Consider the following 15563-nt stretch of genomic DNA (forward strand, 5'->3'; position numbering starts at 1 on the left):
TGTCCCCCATGATACAGCCCATCATTTATGGGGCGAGGACCAAGCAGATCCGGGGCAGGCTGCTCCAGCTCTTTACTCATAAAGGGACCTAAATATTTCCTCCTTGTGCTCTGGCTCTCAGATTGAGCTCTGTGCAGAGCTGGCTGGTGTATAATGCTGGGACCTCTTCCCTGAATCACTTCCTGGACAGACAAAGAGACAGTAAACCCTTCCCTGACCTCACTATGGTGTATCAATGTGATGAACTGGGGAGTCAGTCTATGCACACTACACTGAGTTGCCACCTTTCTAACTGCTGGTAGCTGGATCCCTGGAATTGCAATCTTGCCCCATCTCTTCTGTCAAGCCTCGACCCTGCTGTGTGTCTTCTCCCCAAGGCCCTGCCCCTGTCACTTGCTCCTGTCTTCCCCTCCCACTTCTCAGCTGCGACCCAGTCATCTCTAAAACCAATATATTCTCACATCTTGTGGCAAGTCACTTAAGAGAGACTGGTTAGTTTTAACATTTTAATGTTTATTCTTATTTTGTTACTAACTCTGTGCAGAGAGAGACTCCTGTGATCTGCCTCAGCTCTGGGAAGGGAGTGGGGAATAATTTGTTACAGCAGGAGGCAGATACACCTGAGGTCTAAAGAAGAAGATCAGAATGGCCATACTGGGTAAAACCAATGGTCCATGTAGCCCAGTAGCCTGTCTTCTGACAGTGCCCAGTGCCAGGTGCTCCAGAGGGAATGAACAGAGCATGCCAATCAGCCTGTGATTCATGTGGAGAAGCTGGGCAGAAGGGAGCAGAAGTCCTGAGCCGAGACTACCTCAGCTTCATCTGGCAGGAGTTCAAGCCTCCAGCCATAGTAGAAGTCACCGGGGGAAGGGAAGGGCCCTGGCTGCAGCAGCAGAAGATCCCCTCAGTTCAGGCTGCCCCAAGCCCTAGCCACATACTTTCCTAACCTGTCTCTAATGGGTGAATCTGAGTCAATAGCCTGCAATTTGTTTAACTCTTTCTGTCCATGTGTCAAACTGTAGGGGGAGACTTTGGCAAACCAGTAAAATGCCTGAAACCACTATGGCTTATTGTTAAAGACAGCCTAGTTAGCAAGTTTTTAAAAGCAAGTCTCAGCTTGACCAAGGCAGGAGGGGAGGGGGGTTTAGGGTGCCCCCAAAAAGGCAGCTTGACCCCGCGTCCTCCCTGATAAGAATTATGTTGAAGTTGCTGATACATGTGTTTTAAAAGAGTAGGATGTGCCCTCAGGAATGTCTATTGGGGTCTCAAGGCTGCAGGCTCTGGAAAGACCCACATCTGGTTAATCAATAATCAGAAGCAGCCTCTTGCTTGATCATTGAAATGCTCACTTAACAAAGTTTCTTTACGGGACATGTTATTCTATTACTAATGTATAAATAAGGGGACTCGTTTGGGAACTCGTCGGGACTGGTCTCTCCCTCTGGATGCATCTTGTGTTCCCCAGCGGCAGACGGGCTGCCGCTGTATCACTCGAGAGCCTCACTCAGCTTTGGTAATTATCAAGGGTTGGGAGTGTTTTACTAATCTTGTTGCAGACGTGTGTACCTGCTTGAGACTAAGTAAAGTTTAGCTTTAAGTGAAAGCACTCTTGTGTTGTCCTGTCTGTGCCAGCCATCTATTGGTCGGATGGCCGTGTCTCCCCTGATTTATTTCCTGACACCTCCTCGCACAGAGTAAAAGTTACCAACCGCTTTGCATTGAAAGAACCCCGGGTAACAACACAACCCCTTTTGCAAGGCCTGGGGCTGTTTGGTTTAGCGATCATGTGACCCGAAAAGGAGAAACTGGAACCAGCGTGCGCCTAAGGGGGAGCTCTGGGATGGGCGGTCTGAAGCAATTGGAGAGTCTGGGAGAACCATGCCAAAGCTAGTCTCAGGGCCTTGGTGCTTGGCGGGCAGTTTCTGCTCCCAGAGGGAGGCACTAGAACGGAAGCTGCACTGCGAGAGTGGGCCTGGAAACCCAGAGCCAGAGGCAGGGCCTGAACAGGGCTGTGACTCCAAATCACCATGGTCTTGTTTGTGGGCCCCAAACACGCTCGGCTGGGGAGTGTCCAGCTGTACGAGCTTGAGTGGGGCTGTGACAGCAAACCTGGAGCTGCTACACAGATGTGGAAGGGGAGTGGGCCTGGCCAGGGAGGTGCCACACGATATTTTATACACCCAAATGTGGCTTCTCTGCCATCTGTGTTTCCCCAAGTGCTCTTGTTCCAGAACTGATCCAGCCGGGCTTCCCTGAGGGAAATGTTCCTGGAACACACGGTGTCTGTTTGGGGTCAGGGAGAGAGTTTCTGTCTCCCTTGGAAAGTGCTCCCCAGAACAGCAGAGACAGGGAGTCCCCATTCTAGTGGTTTTTTTCCCAACTTTCTCTTTCTCTCTCTCTCTCTCTCTCTCTCTCTTTCTCTCTCCTGGTGCATTTAGATCCAGCTCTCTCTTTCCTTTGAAACTAACCCCCCCACACACAAGTGTCTCTCCCTCTCTGTCACTTATAAGTCCCTGGCCATTACCAACCAGCAGCCTGCAGCTGTGGTACCCTGTAGTCTAATTTACTTGCTTGCCTATATATCTTTTCTTATACGTTTCTTATTTTCTAATGGGTTTGGTTATTTATTTTATTAATAAGTTTACAGATTTATATTAGAGTATATTTCACCTGTAACACAAGGGACCTGCAGGCCACATCCTGTAAGTTGAGCTAAAGCAAGGAGCAGATATGAAAAGGTTTGGGGAAAAGTGCAGCCAGAATCTCTGCTGCAGTTGTGGAGGAGTTAGAATAGGGGCTGCAAGCTTGCGCATTGCAGATAGGTGTGCGCCAGGGCCTGCCTCAGGACACAAAATGGGCAGGCATCTAAAATGGGGGCAAACGTGCCATGTACATGCCCGTGCTCATAGCTCAATGAAGGAGGCAAAAACCAATATCCCCAGTGGGCTGTGGGACCGGGATGGAGTACTTCATGGCCCACCGGGGTTCATCACCCTCTGAAGGTGGTACTAGGTCCCACCACTTGGTATCAGGGCAACTGAGGCAGTGAAGCATTTGGAGCATGAGCATATAAAGTTTTCCATGGTGGAATTCAGAAGTGAACCAGCTGCAGGGTGTTCAGTTGGCTCAGGTTATGAAAGTTAGGGACTCATGGGGTGGGGGATTCATGGGCAGGAGCCAATTCAAGAATTCCAGCAGCACTGGGGTGAGGGGTGGGTGGGGAGCACCCTATTTTAGGACCTGTTCAAGGAAAATCAGAGCCGTAGGCAATAAGGTGGCCCCAGCTCTTGGAGTATGTGCAGAGGGGTCTGAAGGGTGAAGAGCCCCAGTTGAGCTCTGAGATGAGAGACTCCATCATGGCCACTAAATGGTGGGCGAGGACTGGGCCAGTCAAATGCTGGAGTAGTGGGCCCGGGCAAGATGGAAACAAAATACATATATACAGTCCAACCAGGCGTAGCGCAACCGATCGACATCCATCTGGACATAGGTAAAGGTTGAAAATAGAAAGGAGCATAAACACTGCCAACTTAAGTGCAAGAATGTAATAAGAAAAGACAAAGAGGAGTTTGAAGAACTAGCCAAAAACTCCAAAGGTAATAACAAAATGTTTTTTAAGTACATTAGAAGCAGAAAGCCTGCTAAACAACCAGTGGGGCCCCTTGATGATCAAGATACAAAAGGAGCGCTTAAAGACGATAAAGTCATTGCGGAGAAACTAAATGGATTCTTTGCTTCAGTCTTCACGGCTGAGGATGTCAGGGAGATTCCCAAATCTGAGCTGGCTTTTGTAGGTGACAAATCTGAGGAACTGTCACAGATTGAAGTGTCACTAGAGGAGGTTTTGAAATTAATTAACAAACAGAGGCTAGGGATACCATTCCTTACCTATCCTGGCTAATAGCCATTTATGGACTTAACCACCATGAATGTATCCAGTTCCCTTTTAAACGCTGTTATAGTCCTAGCCTTCACAACCTCCTCCAGCAAGGTGTTCCATAAGTTGACTGTGCGCTGTGTGAAGAAGAACTTCCCTTTATTTGTTTTACATCTGCTGCCCATTAATTTCATTTGGTGACCCCTAGTTCTTGTATTATGGGAATAAGTAAATAACTTTTCCTTATCCACTTTCTCCATGTAGCACATCGGACTCACCCCTGCGGCGCCTCCTGCTGGTTGTCCTCAGGAATTAGCTCTTTTTCCAGCCAGGAGCACCCTCTGCAGACTGGTGATCTGCCTGTCCTTCCCTGGACCCGGTGCCCTTTTACATGGGGTTCTGCCCCCGTCAGTAACCCCTTACTCTGAGGGTCTCCCCTCCCCAGGGGAACCCCCACCATCTATCCCCACCTTGCCTCAGTATCAGGCTACTGCCAGTCATCTAGCCCCCACACCCTGGGGCAGGCTGCAGTATCAGCCTACTCATCGCTGGCAAAGAGAGTTTGGACCTGCTGCCTTGGCCTACCCCTGGGCTGCCCTCTGCAACCCCCAGTACCTGTTGGCCTTGTGCTAGGCCGCAGCCTGGGGCTTTCCAGGCTGGAGCTCACCAGACTATCCCCAGCCCTGCTTCACTCAGGTACCCTGTCTCTGGCTCCTCACAGCCTCTACAGGCTGAGAGAGACTGCCTTGCTCCTGGTTTCCCTGGCATTCTTATAAGGCCCTGTTGCTCAGTTTGGGGCGTGGCCTCAGCTGGAGCCCCTTCCCCAATCACCTTAACTTTTACCATGCCCAGCCCCAGCCTTCTGCAGGGCTTTTCAAACCCCTTCCAGGCTGGAGTGGATTGTCACCCCACTACACTCCACATCACTCATGATTTTATATACCTCTATCATATCACCCCTTAGTATTCTCTTTTCCAAGCTGAAGAGTCCTAGCCTTTTAAATCTCTCCTCATACAGGACCCGTTCCAACCCCCTAATCATTTTACTTGCCCTTTTCTGAACCTTTTCTAGTGCTAGAATATCTTTTTTGAGATGAGGAGACCACATCTGTACACAGTATTCGAGATGTGGGCGTACCATGGATTTATATAAGGGCAATAATATATTCTCAGTCTTATTCTCTATCCCCTTTTTAATGATTCCTAACATCCTGTTTGCTGTTTTGACTGCCTCTGCACACTGCATGGACATCTTCAGAGAACTATCCACGATGACTCCAAGATCTTTTTCCTGACTTCTTGTAGCTAAATTAGCTCCCATCATCGTGTATGTATAGTTGGAGTTATTTTTTTCAATGTGCATTACTTTACATTTAGCCACATTACATTTCATTTGCCATTTTGTTGCCCATACTTAGTTTTGTGAGATCTTTTTGAAGTTTGTCAGTCTGCTTTGGTCTGAACTACCTTGAGCAGTTTATTATCATCTGCAAACTTTGCCACCTCACTGTTTACTGCTTTCTCCAGATCATTTATGAATAAGTTGAATAGGATTGGTCCTAGGACTGACCCTTGGGGAACACCACTAGTTACCCCTCTCCATTCTGAGAATTTACCATTTATTCCTACCCTTTGTTCCCTGTCTTTTAACCAGTTCTCAATCCATGAAAGGACCTTCCCTTTTATCCCATGACAGCTTAATTTATGTAAGAGCCTTTGGTGAGGGACCTTGTCAAAGGCCTTCTGGAAATCTAAGTACATTATGTCCACTGAATCCCCCTTGTCCATATGTTTGTTGACCATTTTAAAGAACATTAATAGATTAGTAAGACATGATTTCCCTTTACAGAAACCATGTTGACTTTTACTCAACAGTTTATGTTTTTCTATGTGTCTGACAATTTTATTCTTAACTATTGTTTCAACTAATTTGCCCAGTACCGACGTTAGACTTACCAGTCTGTAATTGCCAGGATCACCTTTAGAGCCCTTTTTATATATTGGCGTTACATTAGCTATCTTCCAATCATTGGGTACAGAAGCTGATTTAAAGGACAGGTTACAAACCATAGTTAATAGTTCTGCAACTTCACATTTGAGTTCTTTCAGAACACTTGGGTGAATGCCATCTAGTCCCGGTGACTTGTTACTCTTAAATTTATCAATTAATTCCAAACCTCCTCTATTGACAGTTCAATCTGTGACAGATCTGTCACGTATAAAGGACAGCTCAGGTTTGGGAACCTCCCTAACATCCTCAGCCATGAAGACTGAAGCAAAGAATGTATTTAGGTTCTCCACAATGACTTGATCGTCTTTAAGTGCTCCTTTTGTATCTTGATTGTCCAGGGGCCCCACTGGTTGTTTAGCAGACTTCCTGCTTCTGATGTACTTAAAAAACATGTTTTTATTACACTTTGAGTTTTTGGCTAGCCGTTCTTCAAACTCCTTTTTGGTTTTTCTTATTACATTTTGACACTTAATTTGGCAGTGTTTATGCTGCTTTCTATTTACCTCACTAGGATTTGACTTCCACTTTTGAAAAGATGCCTTTTCATCTCTCACTGCTTCCTTTACATGGTTGTTAAGTCACAATGGCTCTTTTTTTAGTTCTTTTACTGAGTTTTTTTTATTTGGGGTATACAAGTGGCAACCCAGTGTATTGTACATAGACTGATTCCCCAGTTTATCACAGTGACACAGCAGAGTAAGGAGAGGGAAGGGTTTAATGTGTCTCTGTCTGTCTGGTAAGTGATTCAGAGAAGAGGCCCCAGCACCATGCACCACCCAGCTCTGCACGGAGCTCAGTCTAAGAACCAGATCACAAGGAGGAAACATTTAGGTCTTTTTATGAGTAAAGAGCTGGAGCAGCCTGCCCCGGATCTGTTTGGTCCTCACCCCGTAAATGATGGGGTGCAGCACAGGGGGAAACAAGTGGTACACACTGGCAATGAGAATGAGGAAGTGAAGTGGCACATTGTGGCCAAACCGGTACATGAGGGAGGAGAATAAATCTGGGATGTACAAAGCTGAGATGGCACAAAGATGAGAGATGCAGGTCCCAAAAGTTTTAAGTCGGGCATCCTTTGTGGGGAGGCGGAAGATAGCCCGGAGGATCTGAGTATAGGACACGGCGATAAAAAACCCATCCATTCCGATCACAGAGAGAAGATCAAACAGTCCATAGTAACTACTGATGCTGATGTCAGCACAGGCCAGCTTCACCACAGATATATGCCCACAATAGAAGTTTGGGATGATGTTGGTTCTGCAATATGGCCACCGCCTCGCCAATAAGGGATAGGGTATTGCGAGTATGCCACTACGCAGCACCACCGCGAGGCCTATCTTGGCCACAACAGAGTTTGTCAGGATTGTGGAATATCTCAGAGGATTGCAGATGGCCACAAAGCGATCAAAAGCCATGGCCACTAGGATTCCAGACTCCATCCCTGAGAAAGAGTGAACAAAGTACATCTGGGTGAGGCAGGCACTGAAACTGATCTCTCTGGAATTGAACCAGAAGATGCTCAGCAGTTTGGGTAGGGTGGATGTGGACAGGACCAGGTCGCTGACGGCCAGCATGCATAGGAAAAAGAACATGGGCCCATGGAGGCTGGGCTCCCTCTTCACGATGAACAGGATGGTGAAGTTCCCCAACACGGCTATGGTGTACATGGCACAGAATGGGATGGAGATCCAGATATGGGCTGCCTCTAGGCCAGGAATGCCCAGTAGGATAAATGTGGAAGGGTTGGTGAAGTCGGTTCTGTTAGAATCTGACATGGTGTAGGGGAGAAAGTGTCCAACTCTGAGGCATAAGGGTGTCTTCTGCATTTACCGTATGCCCCCGTGACTTTCTGTGTGTTCCCAGGATCCCGGGTGATTGTAACAGTAGAAATGCCTGAATGGAGAGACAACGTTAATATGAGACACTGCATGCAGTAGTGGAAGCTGTTCTCATGGGAGAAGCAGATTGCTCTCTCTTCACACACTGAAAAATTACGTTTTCATTATTCAGAAAGAATAACTATGAGCAATGACCCTACTAAATCCAATTCCACATTTGTATTGTGCTCCCTGCATTAATAATTCCTACACTTTGTGGTGGGGGAACCTTAAGAGGCACCAGCAGGAAACACAAGTGTGGATACTGGTTATCTATCATGGTTCTTTAATGCAATGAGAGCCAGGATAGGGAGTACATACCGAAGGGAGTTCCCCATTCATCCAGTTGCTCAAAATCAGACATGGGGGAAAAAAACCACAGAATTTTGCAAAGACATGTGCTGAGAGAAACATCCCAACTAGAACATACCTGAGGGACAAAACCTGGACGCCATTGATAGCAGTTGAGGAGAAACACTACCTTGCAGTAGTGGACAAAACAAAAGAATGTTCAGATCCCTAAGATATGGGATGGAGCATAACATGTTCGGGAATGTGTTCAATTTTAGTCACCCAGTCTCTATTAAGGATATAAAAGTCTGGGACGCTTTAGTTTATACAAGGGACAAAGAAGAGAGCATATGATATAGGAGAGGAAAATAAAAAAGGAATCTGATTTACATTTAAATGGGCAGTTCCCAATCAATACTATGTATAGACAGTGCTCCAGGAGGACTAATTACCTGAAGCTGAGGAAAATTGTCAGCAAAACTGATTGGGAGAAAAAATTTAGGCAGAAAAATATGAATGAATATTGGTAATTATTTGATAACGTTTTATTAGATATCAGAAAACTCACAATTCCAGAGTCAACAAAGTGAACAACTTTGGGTAAAAACTCAGTTTAGTGGTAAAGTGAAGGCAACAATTAGAGGGAGGGAAGCAATATGTTAAAAAGAGGAAAAAGGGAAAATAGCTGGCCAGCAATAAAAATCAGAAGTTAAGCAAATTGATAAGGAACGTTAAGACATCAGGGAAAACTCCATGTTTGCAGGGCTATGGATCACAAAAAGGAGTTTATTAAATATATTAAGAACATGAGAAATCCTTGGAAAGATTTATGTCAATTCCTGTGTTAAACGTAAAATATTAAATTATAAAAGGAAAGGGTTTTTTTAATAAAAGAATTGACAAGGTTAAGAAACAATGGAAAAGCGGGTATGGGATTAGGTTAAAAAGTCTAGAAATGGAAGTAATGCCAGTCACCAACAGGATTTATGCAAAACAGGTCTTGTCAAATAAACCTGATTTCATCCTTTTATGAGAGTACACATTGGTTGATCAAGGGAACACATTTGGTGGATCAAGAGAACAACACTGATGCAACAAACCTTGATTTCTCAAAGTCCTTTGATTTAGTAGTGGTAAATACTGTGTTGGTGAGTTGGAGCAGGGAATGGATTTTACCTCTGCATATGGGATTAGTGAAATAAACTGCATCCAGTTCTGGGCTCCACATTTGAAAAAAGATGTTGAAAATTTGGAGAGGGTGCAGATGTTGGCAGATCCAGACTGGATGTTTTTTTTTTTTTCTGGAAGATCTGCTTGAAGGGTTGTTTACACTTAAAATGGTACAGCCGTGCTGCCATAGTGCTTCAATATAGACACTACTTACACAGATGGAAGAGTTCTCCCCTCAACACAGGTAATCCCCAAGAGGTGGTAGCAAGGTCGATGGAAGAATTCATCTCATACTGTCTACACCAGGGCACAGATTATCCAATAAGATCTTGGAATGATTTGGAGAGAATTTTTTGTTCCAGAAGCTGAAGAAACCTACTTCGAGAGTAGCCGTGTTAGTCTGGATCTGTAAAAGCAGCAAAGAGTCCTGTGGAACCTTATAGACTAAGAGACATTTTGGAGCATGAGCTTTTGTGGGTGAATACCATGCAAGTACATGCATCCGACCAAGTGGGTATTTACCCACGAAAGCTCTTGCTCCAAAACGTCTGTTAGCCTATAAGGTGCCACAGGACTCTTTGCTAATAGGAGAGAGGCTGTTCTAGACTTGATTTTGACATATAAGGAGGAACTGGTTGAGAATTTGAAAGTGGAAGGCAACTTGGGGGAAATGACCATGAAATGATAGAGTTTATGATTCTAAGGAATGGTAGGAGGGAGAACAGCAAAATAAAGACAATGGATTTCAGGAAGGCAGACTTGAGCAAACTCAGTGAGTTGGTAGGTAAGATCTCATTGGAAGCAAGTCTAAGGGGAAAAACAATAGAAGACAGGTATTTTTTTCAGAGAGACGTTAGTAAGGGCACAAGAGCAAACTATCCCACTGCATAGGAAAGATAGGATGTATGGCAAGAGACTGCAATGACTTAACCAGGAGATCTTGACTGATCTAAAAATCAAAAAAGGATCCTACAAAAGTGGAAACAAGGTCACATTACAAAGGAGAAATATCAGCAAATAACACATGTATGTAGGGGCAAAATTAGAAAGGCCAAAGCACAAAAGATAATTAGAGATAAAAGGGTAACAAGAAAACATTCTACAAGCACCTTAGGAGCAAGAAGAAGACCATGTGGAAATGGCAGAGGTGTTTAATGACTTACTTGTTTTGGTTTTCACCAAGACAGTTGGGCACCCAACATAGAGAATGCCAGTGAAAATGGGGTAGGTTCAGATGCTAAAATAGGGAATGAACAAGTTAAAAATTACTTGGACAAGATAGATGTCTTGTATGTCATGAGGGTAGAATGAAATACATCCTAGAATACTCTGAAGGAACTGACTGAGAAGGGATCTGAGCCATTAGCGATTATCTTTGAAAAGTGATGGGAGATACGAGAGATTCCAGAAGACTGGAAAAGAGAACATATAGTGCCTGTCTATAAAGAGGGAAATAAGGGTAACCCAGGCAATTACTGACCAGTCAGCTTCACTTCTGTACCAGTAAGATAATGGAGCAAATAATTAAGGAATCAATTTGAAAACATCTAGAAGATAATGAAGTGATAAGTGACAGTCAGCACGGATTCGTCAAGAAGAAAACATGTCAAAGCAACCTGATAGCTTTCTTTGACAGGGTAACAAGCCTTGCGCATGTGGGGAAGCAGTAGATGTGGTATATTTAGATGTTAGTACAGCTTTAGATAGAGTCTGGCATGACCTTCTTATTAGGAAACCGGGGAAATACAACCTAGAGGGAACTACTATAAGGTGGGTGCATAACTGGCTGGATAACCGCTCGCAGAGAGTAGTTATCAATGGTTCACAGTGATGCTGGAAGGGCATAAGAAGTGGGGTTCCGCAGGGATCGGTTTTGGGTCCGGTTCTTTTCAGTGTCTTCATTAACGATTTAGATCATGGCATAGAGAGTACACTTATGTTTGCAGATAATAAAATTTGGGAGGGGTTAGAAATCTTTGAGATTCAGATAAACATTCAAAATGATCTGGAAAAACTGGAGAAAAGGATGATTAGGGGTTTTGAAAACATGACCTATGAAGGAAGAATGTTTAGCCTGAAAAGGAGAAGACTGAGGGGGGGGAATGATAACAGTTTTCAAATAGCTAAAAAGTTTATGCAAAGAGGGAGAAAAAGTGCTCTCCTTAACCTCTGAGAGAAGACAAGAAGCAGTGGACTTAAATTGCAGCAAGGGAGGTATAGGTTGCACATTAGGAAAAATGTTTAAAAAAATGCAATGTTCGGTTATATTAACAGAAATATAACATGCAATTCATGGTAAGAGATAGTATTCCTCTACTCGGTGTGGGCTATGTCTCAATTGTGTCCAAGTTTGCACACCAACTAACAGAAAGGATGTAGAGAATCTGGAAAGGATCCATAGACAAATAACAAATGTTATGCAAAGGATGGAATGAAAGCTGAATGAGCAAACCAAAGAAACTAATATGTTTACTTGGAAAAGAGGAGATTAATGAGGGACAGGATAGAGGTCTTCAAACACTTGAAATGCTGCCATAAAAAGGTGGAGGAAAGTTATTCTTTCTTACCACAGAGGGGCAGGACAAGAGGCAATGGGTTCAAATTCCAGCCTAGCAGATTTAAATTTAAATTTCAGGAAAATCTTCTGAACTTTTGCTACAGGAGGCCAATGGAACAGACTCCCAGGGAAGTCATGGAAGCTCCTTCTGTGGAGGTTTTTCAAAGACGTGTGAATAGTCATCAGTCTTAGATGACTAACACAAAACAAATCCTGCATCTTTTCAGGGGGATAGACTAACTGTCCTTTGCGTTCCCTTATAACCCCATGGCTCTATCATTCTATGATGTAAAATCCTAGTGTAGACCCGGCCTCAGTCACACACTCGTCTTTCGGCTCAATCCAGAGGTAACTGAGTGAAATTTAATGGGCCTGTGTTTTACAGGAGATCAGACTGGATGATCAAATGGTCCCTTCTGACCTTAAACCCTATAGATCTATTGATAAAGAAAGTAGATCAGGCATTTATATTTATGGTGTCTCATAACATGAACAAGGGAATATTTAGTTAAATTGAAGGTCTGAACATATAACATTGAGAAAAGGTAATTGCTACCATAATTCCTATTTGCCTGTAGAACTCCTTGCTACCAACATTATTGGAGCAAAGAGAATAGAAGAATGGGATTCACAAATGGATTGGCCATTGTAGGTCGTGCCGGGGGCATCACCTTTAGTTAAGGCTGTCTGACACCTTCCATTAGAAGACCTCATTTCCAGTTGCTTATAAGTTTGCCAAATTTTTGGAGTTTGAACTGAAATATCACATATTGGGTGTCTGCTTTGAAAAAATGGGTTTTTTTGGTTTCTTTTTTTGAAGTTTCAGGCATAACAGTTCAGCCAAGTTCTCGAATGAAGCTGGGAGAAAAATGTGTTATCCATGTTGAAAAAATTTAATTATTTTTCTAGGGAGGATCCCTAGCACCGCCAAGCTTTCCATCAGATAAAAGTGAGGTAACAGCCCCTGTCCCTCTGCCACATTAATAGACAGATCCCTGAAGTGCAAGAGGAGGGGGTCTCAGCATCTGTGCATTAACACAGAGCTGGCTCCTGACATCTGTACTCACGTCTTGCTCTAAGGGGAGTTTTGCCTCACTGGGGCCTGAGTGAAGTACGGGCCGTGGTCTCAGAATTTGGCCTTGTTTTGCACATCTACTAACATATTTCATCCTGAAGGATTCACTGTGCCACTGAAATGCACCACCTTGGGCTGGAGTCCATCAGGCAGGATGAGCGGTGATGCACAGAAATCAGTGACATTTTGGCCAGTGATTCTTTAGCAAACTCATCACTTATGGCAAGGGCCTTGGGATGTGTCATGGTTGTGCAGAGTGGAAAGGACACAGACTTACTCTCTATCCCACCACACCCATGTTGCAGAAGGACTGTCGATCTCGTGAGCTCCTCAGCAAGAGATGGTACCTGTGAATTACGAGATGGAAATGTCCTCTCTGGGAATCCCCCTCAGGTATCTGTGACCCACACCTCTCTCAAGCCAGCATCTGCAACAGCATCCGTCACCGAGAGCCAACAAAGAGTGTGCACAGTTTATAATATAGCTCTGTGTAATCCCAAGGGGGGTCGATCAGACTCTAAAGGACATGGGAGCATCTGGATGCAAACAGGCTGTAGAGAAGCATGTCTCCACTTCTGTGCTAATTATCCAGCTTTAGAAGTAAACAGTAATTAAGGGACCTTCCCAAAGGGAGATGAGAACTCTTGGGCTCTGTGCTGAGTCAGAGAGGAATTGGCTGCTCTGTACATTTGTGTGCATATATTTAAAAATTATGGTTCATGAGAAAGAAAATTAGGGATAATGCCTAACTCTCCAGAGGATCTGATCTCCTGTAAATTCTCAGGATAGATGGGTAGATAGTAGACAGAGAGATCTGGAGAAAGTTGACTAAGAGGAGACACAAGCACTTACAGCAAATACATGGGGCTTTCACTAAGGGATCAGAGATCAGTACTTCTCATCAGTAACTATCATCATACTGTGCAGCACCTTTCATTGATAGATCTTCAAAACTTAGTAAAGGAATGTTATTATGAACCATCCCCATTTCACTGAGCAGTAAACTGAGGCACGGGGAGACATGACTTGTCCAAGGTCACACAGACACGGACTGACAGAACCCAAGTGTCCTGACTTCCCTTCCATATCCACGGTCTCTCAGTAAGTGACCACATGACAACAGGGAAATGGACTCCCAGTCTTGCAGGACCTGTTCACTGGGGAAGTGGGGGAAAGGAATTCCATGGGTTGCAACATGGAGCTGGGGACCGCCGAACTCTCTGGCAAACCAATGTGGGCCCCCTCTCACATTGTCATGTATCAGAGGAGTAGCCGTGTTAGTCTGGATGTGTAAAGGAGCAGAGAGTCCTGTGGCACCTTATAGATTAACACACGTATTGGAGCATGAGATTTCGTGGGTGAATCCCCACTTCGTTGGATGCACGAAAGCTCATGCTCCAATTCATCTGTTAGTGTATAAGGTGCCACAGGACTCTCTGCTGCTCTCACACTGTGAGGCTGTGACAAGCTGTAAACCTCCCCAGGTCTTGCGCTTACACAGCCACACACAGACAGGGACACACCCAGCTGCCGTTACATGAAACTACAGTAGAGAGGCTTCAGGGCCTCCCCCCCCCCCGCCCACAGTTCCCCAGCCTAGGACCCAAGAGCTGTACTGTCTTGCCTTCAGCAAAAGCCTGACCAATGTCAGTTTATTTCCCGATCTGCCCCTCCCTCAATGTGGAGAAGAAAATGCACCAGCCTGAGGAGATTTCCCTTGTATGTTTCAAACAACATCCTGTAGTAAGGAAAACAATATAAACCAGATTTATTAATTACAGAAAGATTGGTTGTTTACGTGATTATAATTAATAGTGTAAAGAACAAAGTTGAAATCTGGGAAATAAACAACATCACAAACTAAGTTCTCAACACTAGACAGGCTTTGAATCAAACAGTGTGTCATGCTGATGGTACAAACAATCCACCAATCTTCCATGCACAGGCTAGAAATCCCTTCAGCCTGGGACCACAGCCCCAGTTCAGTCCCAGATTCTAACATCTTTCGTATTGAGTTGTGTGGAGAGTGAGGCCAAGTGATGTTGTCGCTTCCACATTTTATAGCTTATGACATGCAGAGGGAGTTTCATTATTCCAAGCAAAAGCCCCCAGCACAGTTACTGGAAAAGAACAGACACAAGATGGAGTCCAGCGTCACATCATAATCATATCACCAAGGTAAATATGGGGGTGCCAGGATGTTGCTTTGGGGCACAGAATGTCATATCTCCCCCCTTAGTTTACTGCAGGGGTGTGTGATGGGTTGGATCACAGAACCCCCCTTGGGAGCTGCCACCTGATGTGCCAAGACTACCTCTGCCCCTGCCTTCCCTGCCAGCTTGGGACTCCAGCACCCGGTCTTGCTGAGCCAGACACGCCCGTCTGCTCCAACACAGACCCAGGGTCTGAAGTACTCGCCCCAAAGCTGTAAACTTGACAGAAAGCAGCTCACAGAAGTGCTCCTGTCTTTAACACTCAGATGCCCAACTCCCAATGGGGTCTAAACCCAAATAAATCTGTTTTACCCTGTATAAAGCTTATGCAGGGTAAACTCATAAGTTGTTCGTCGTCTATAACACTGACAGAGAGAGATGCACAGCCGTTTCCACACCCTCCCTCCAGGTATTAATACATACTCTGGGTTAATTAATAAGTAAAAAGTAATTTTATTAAATACAGAAAGTGGGATTTAAGTGCTTCCAAGT

General features: G+C 44.7%; 1 protein-coding gene across 1 annotated transcript; it reads right to left on the reverse strand.

Moving 5' to 3' along the window:
- Window positions 1-6715: 6715 nt before the first annotated feature.
- LOC123371468 (olfactory receptor 52E4-like) lies at window positions 6716-7663 on the reverse strand. The gene has a single exon (XM_045019137.1). The coding sequence runs from the start codon at window positions 7661-7663 to the stop codon at window positions 6716-6718; it is 948 nt and encodes a 315-aa protein (XP_044875072.1).
- Window positions 7664-15563: the final 7900 nt, after the last annotated feature.

This window comes from Mauremys mutica, chromosome 1, assembly GCF_020497125.1.
Source record: "Mauremys mutica isolate MM-2020 ecotype Southern chromosome 1, ASM2049712v1, whole genome shotgun sequence".
NCBI classification, from domain to species: domain Eukaryota; kingdom Metazoa; phylum Chordata; order Testudines; family Geoemydidae; genus Mauremys; species Mauremys mutica.

Excerpts from the sequence above, each read along its gene's own strand:
- LOC123371468 (XM_045019137.1), bottom strand. The coding sequence starts at position 7,663 with ATGTCAGATTCTAACAGAACCGACTTCACCAACCCTTCCACATTTATC.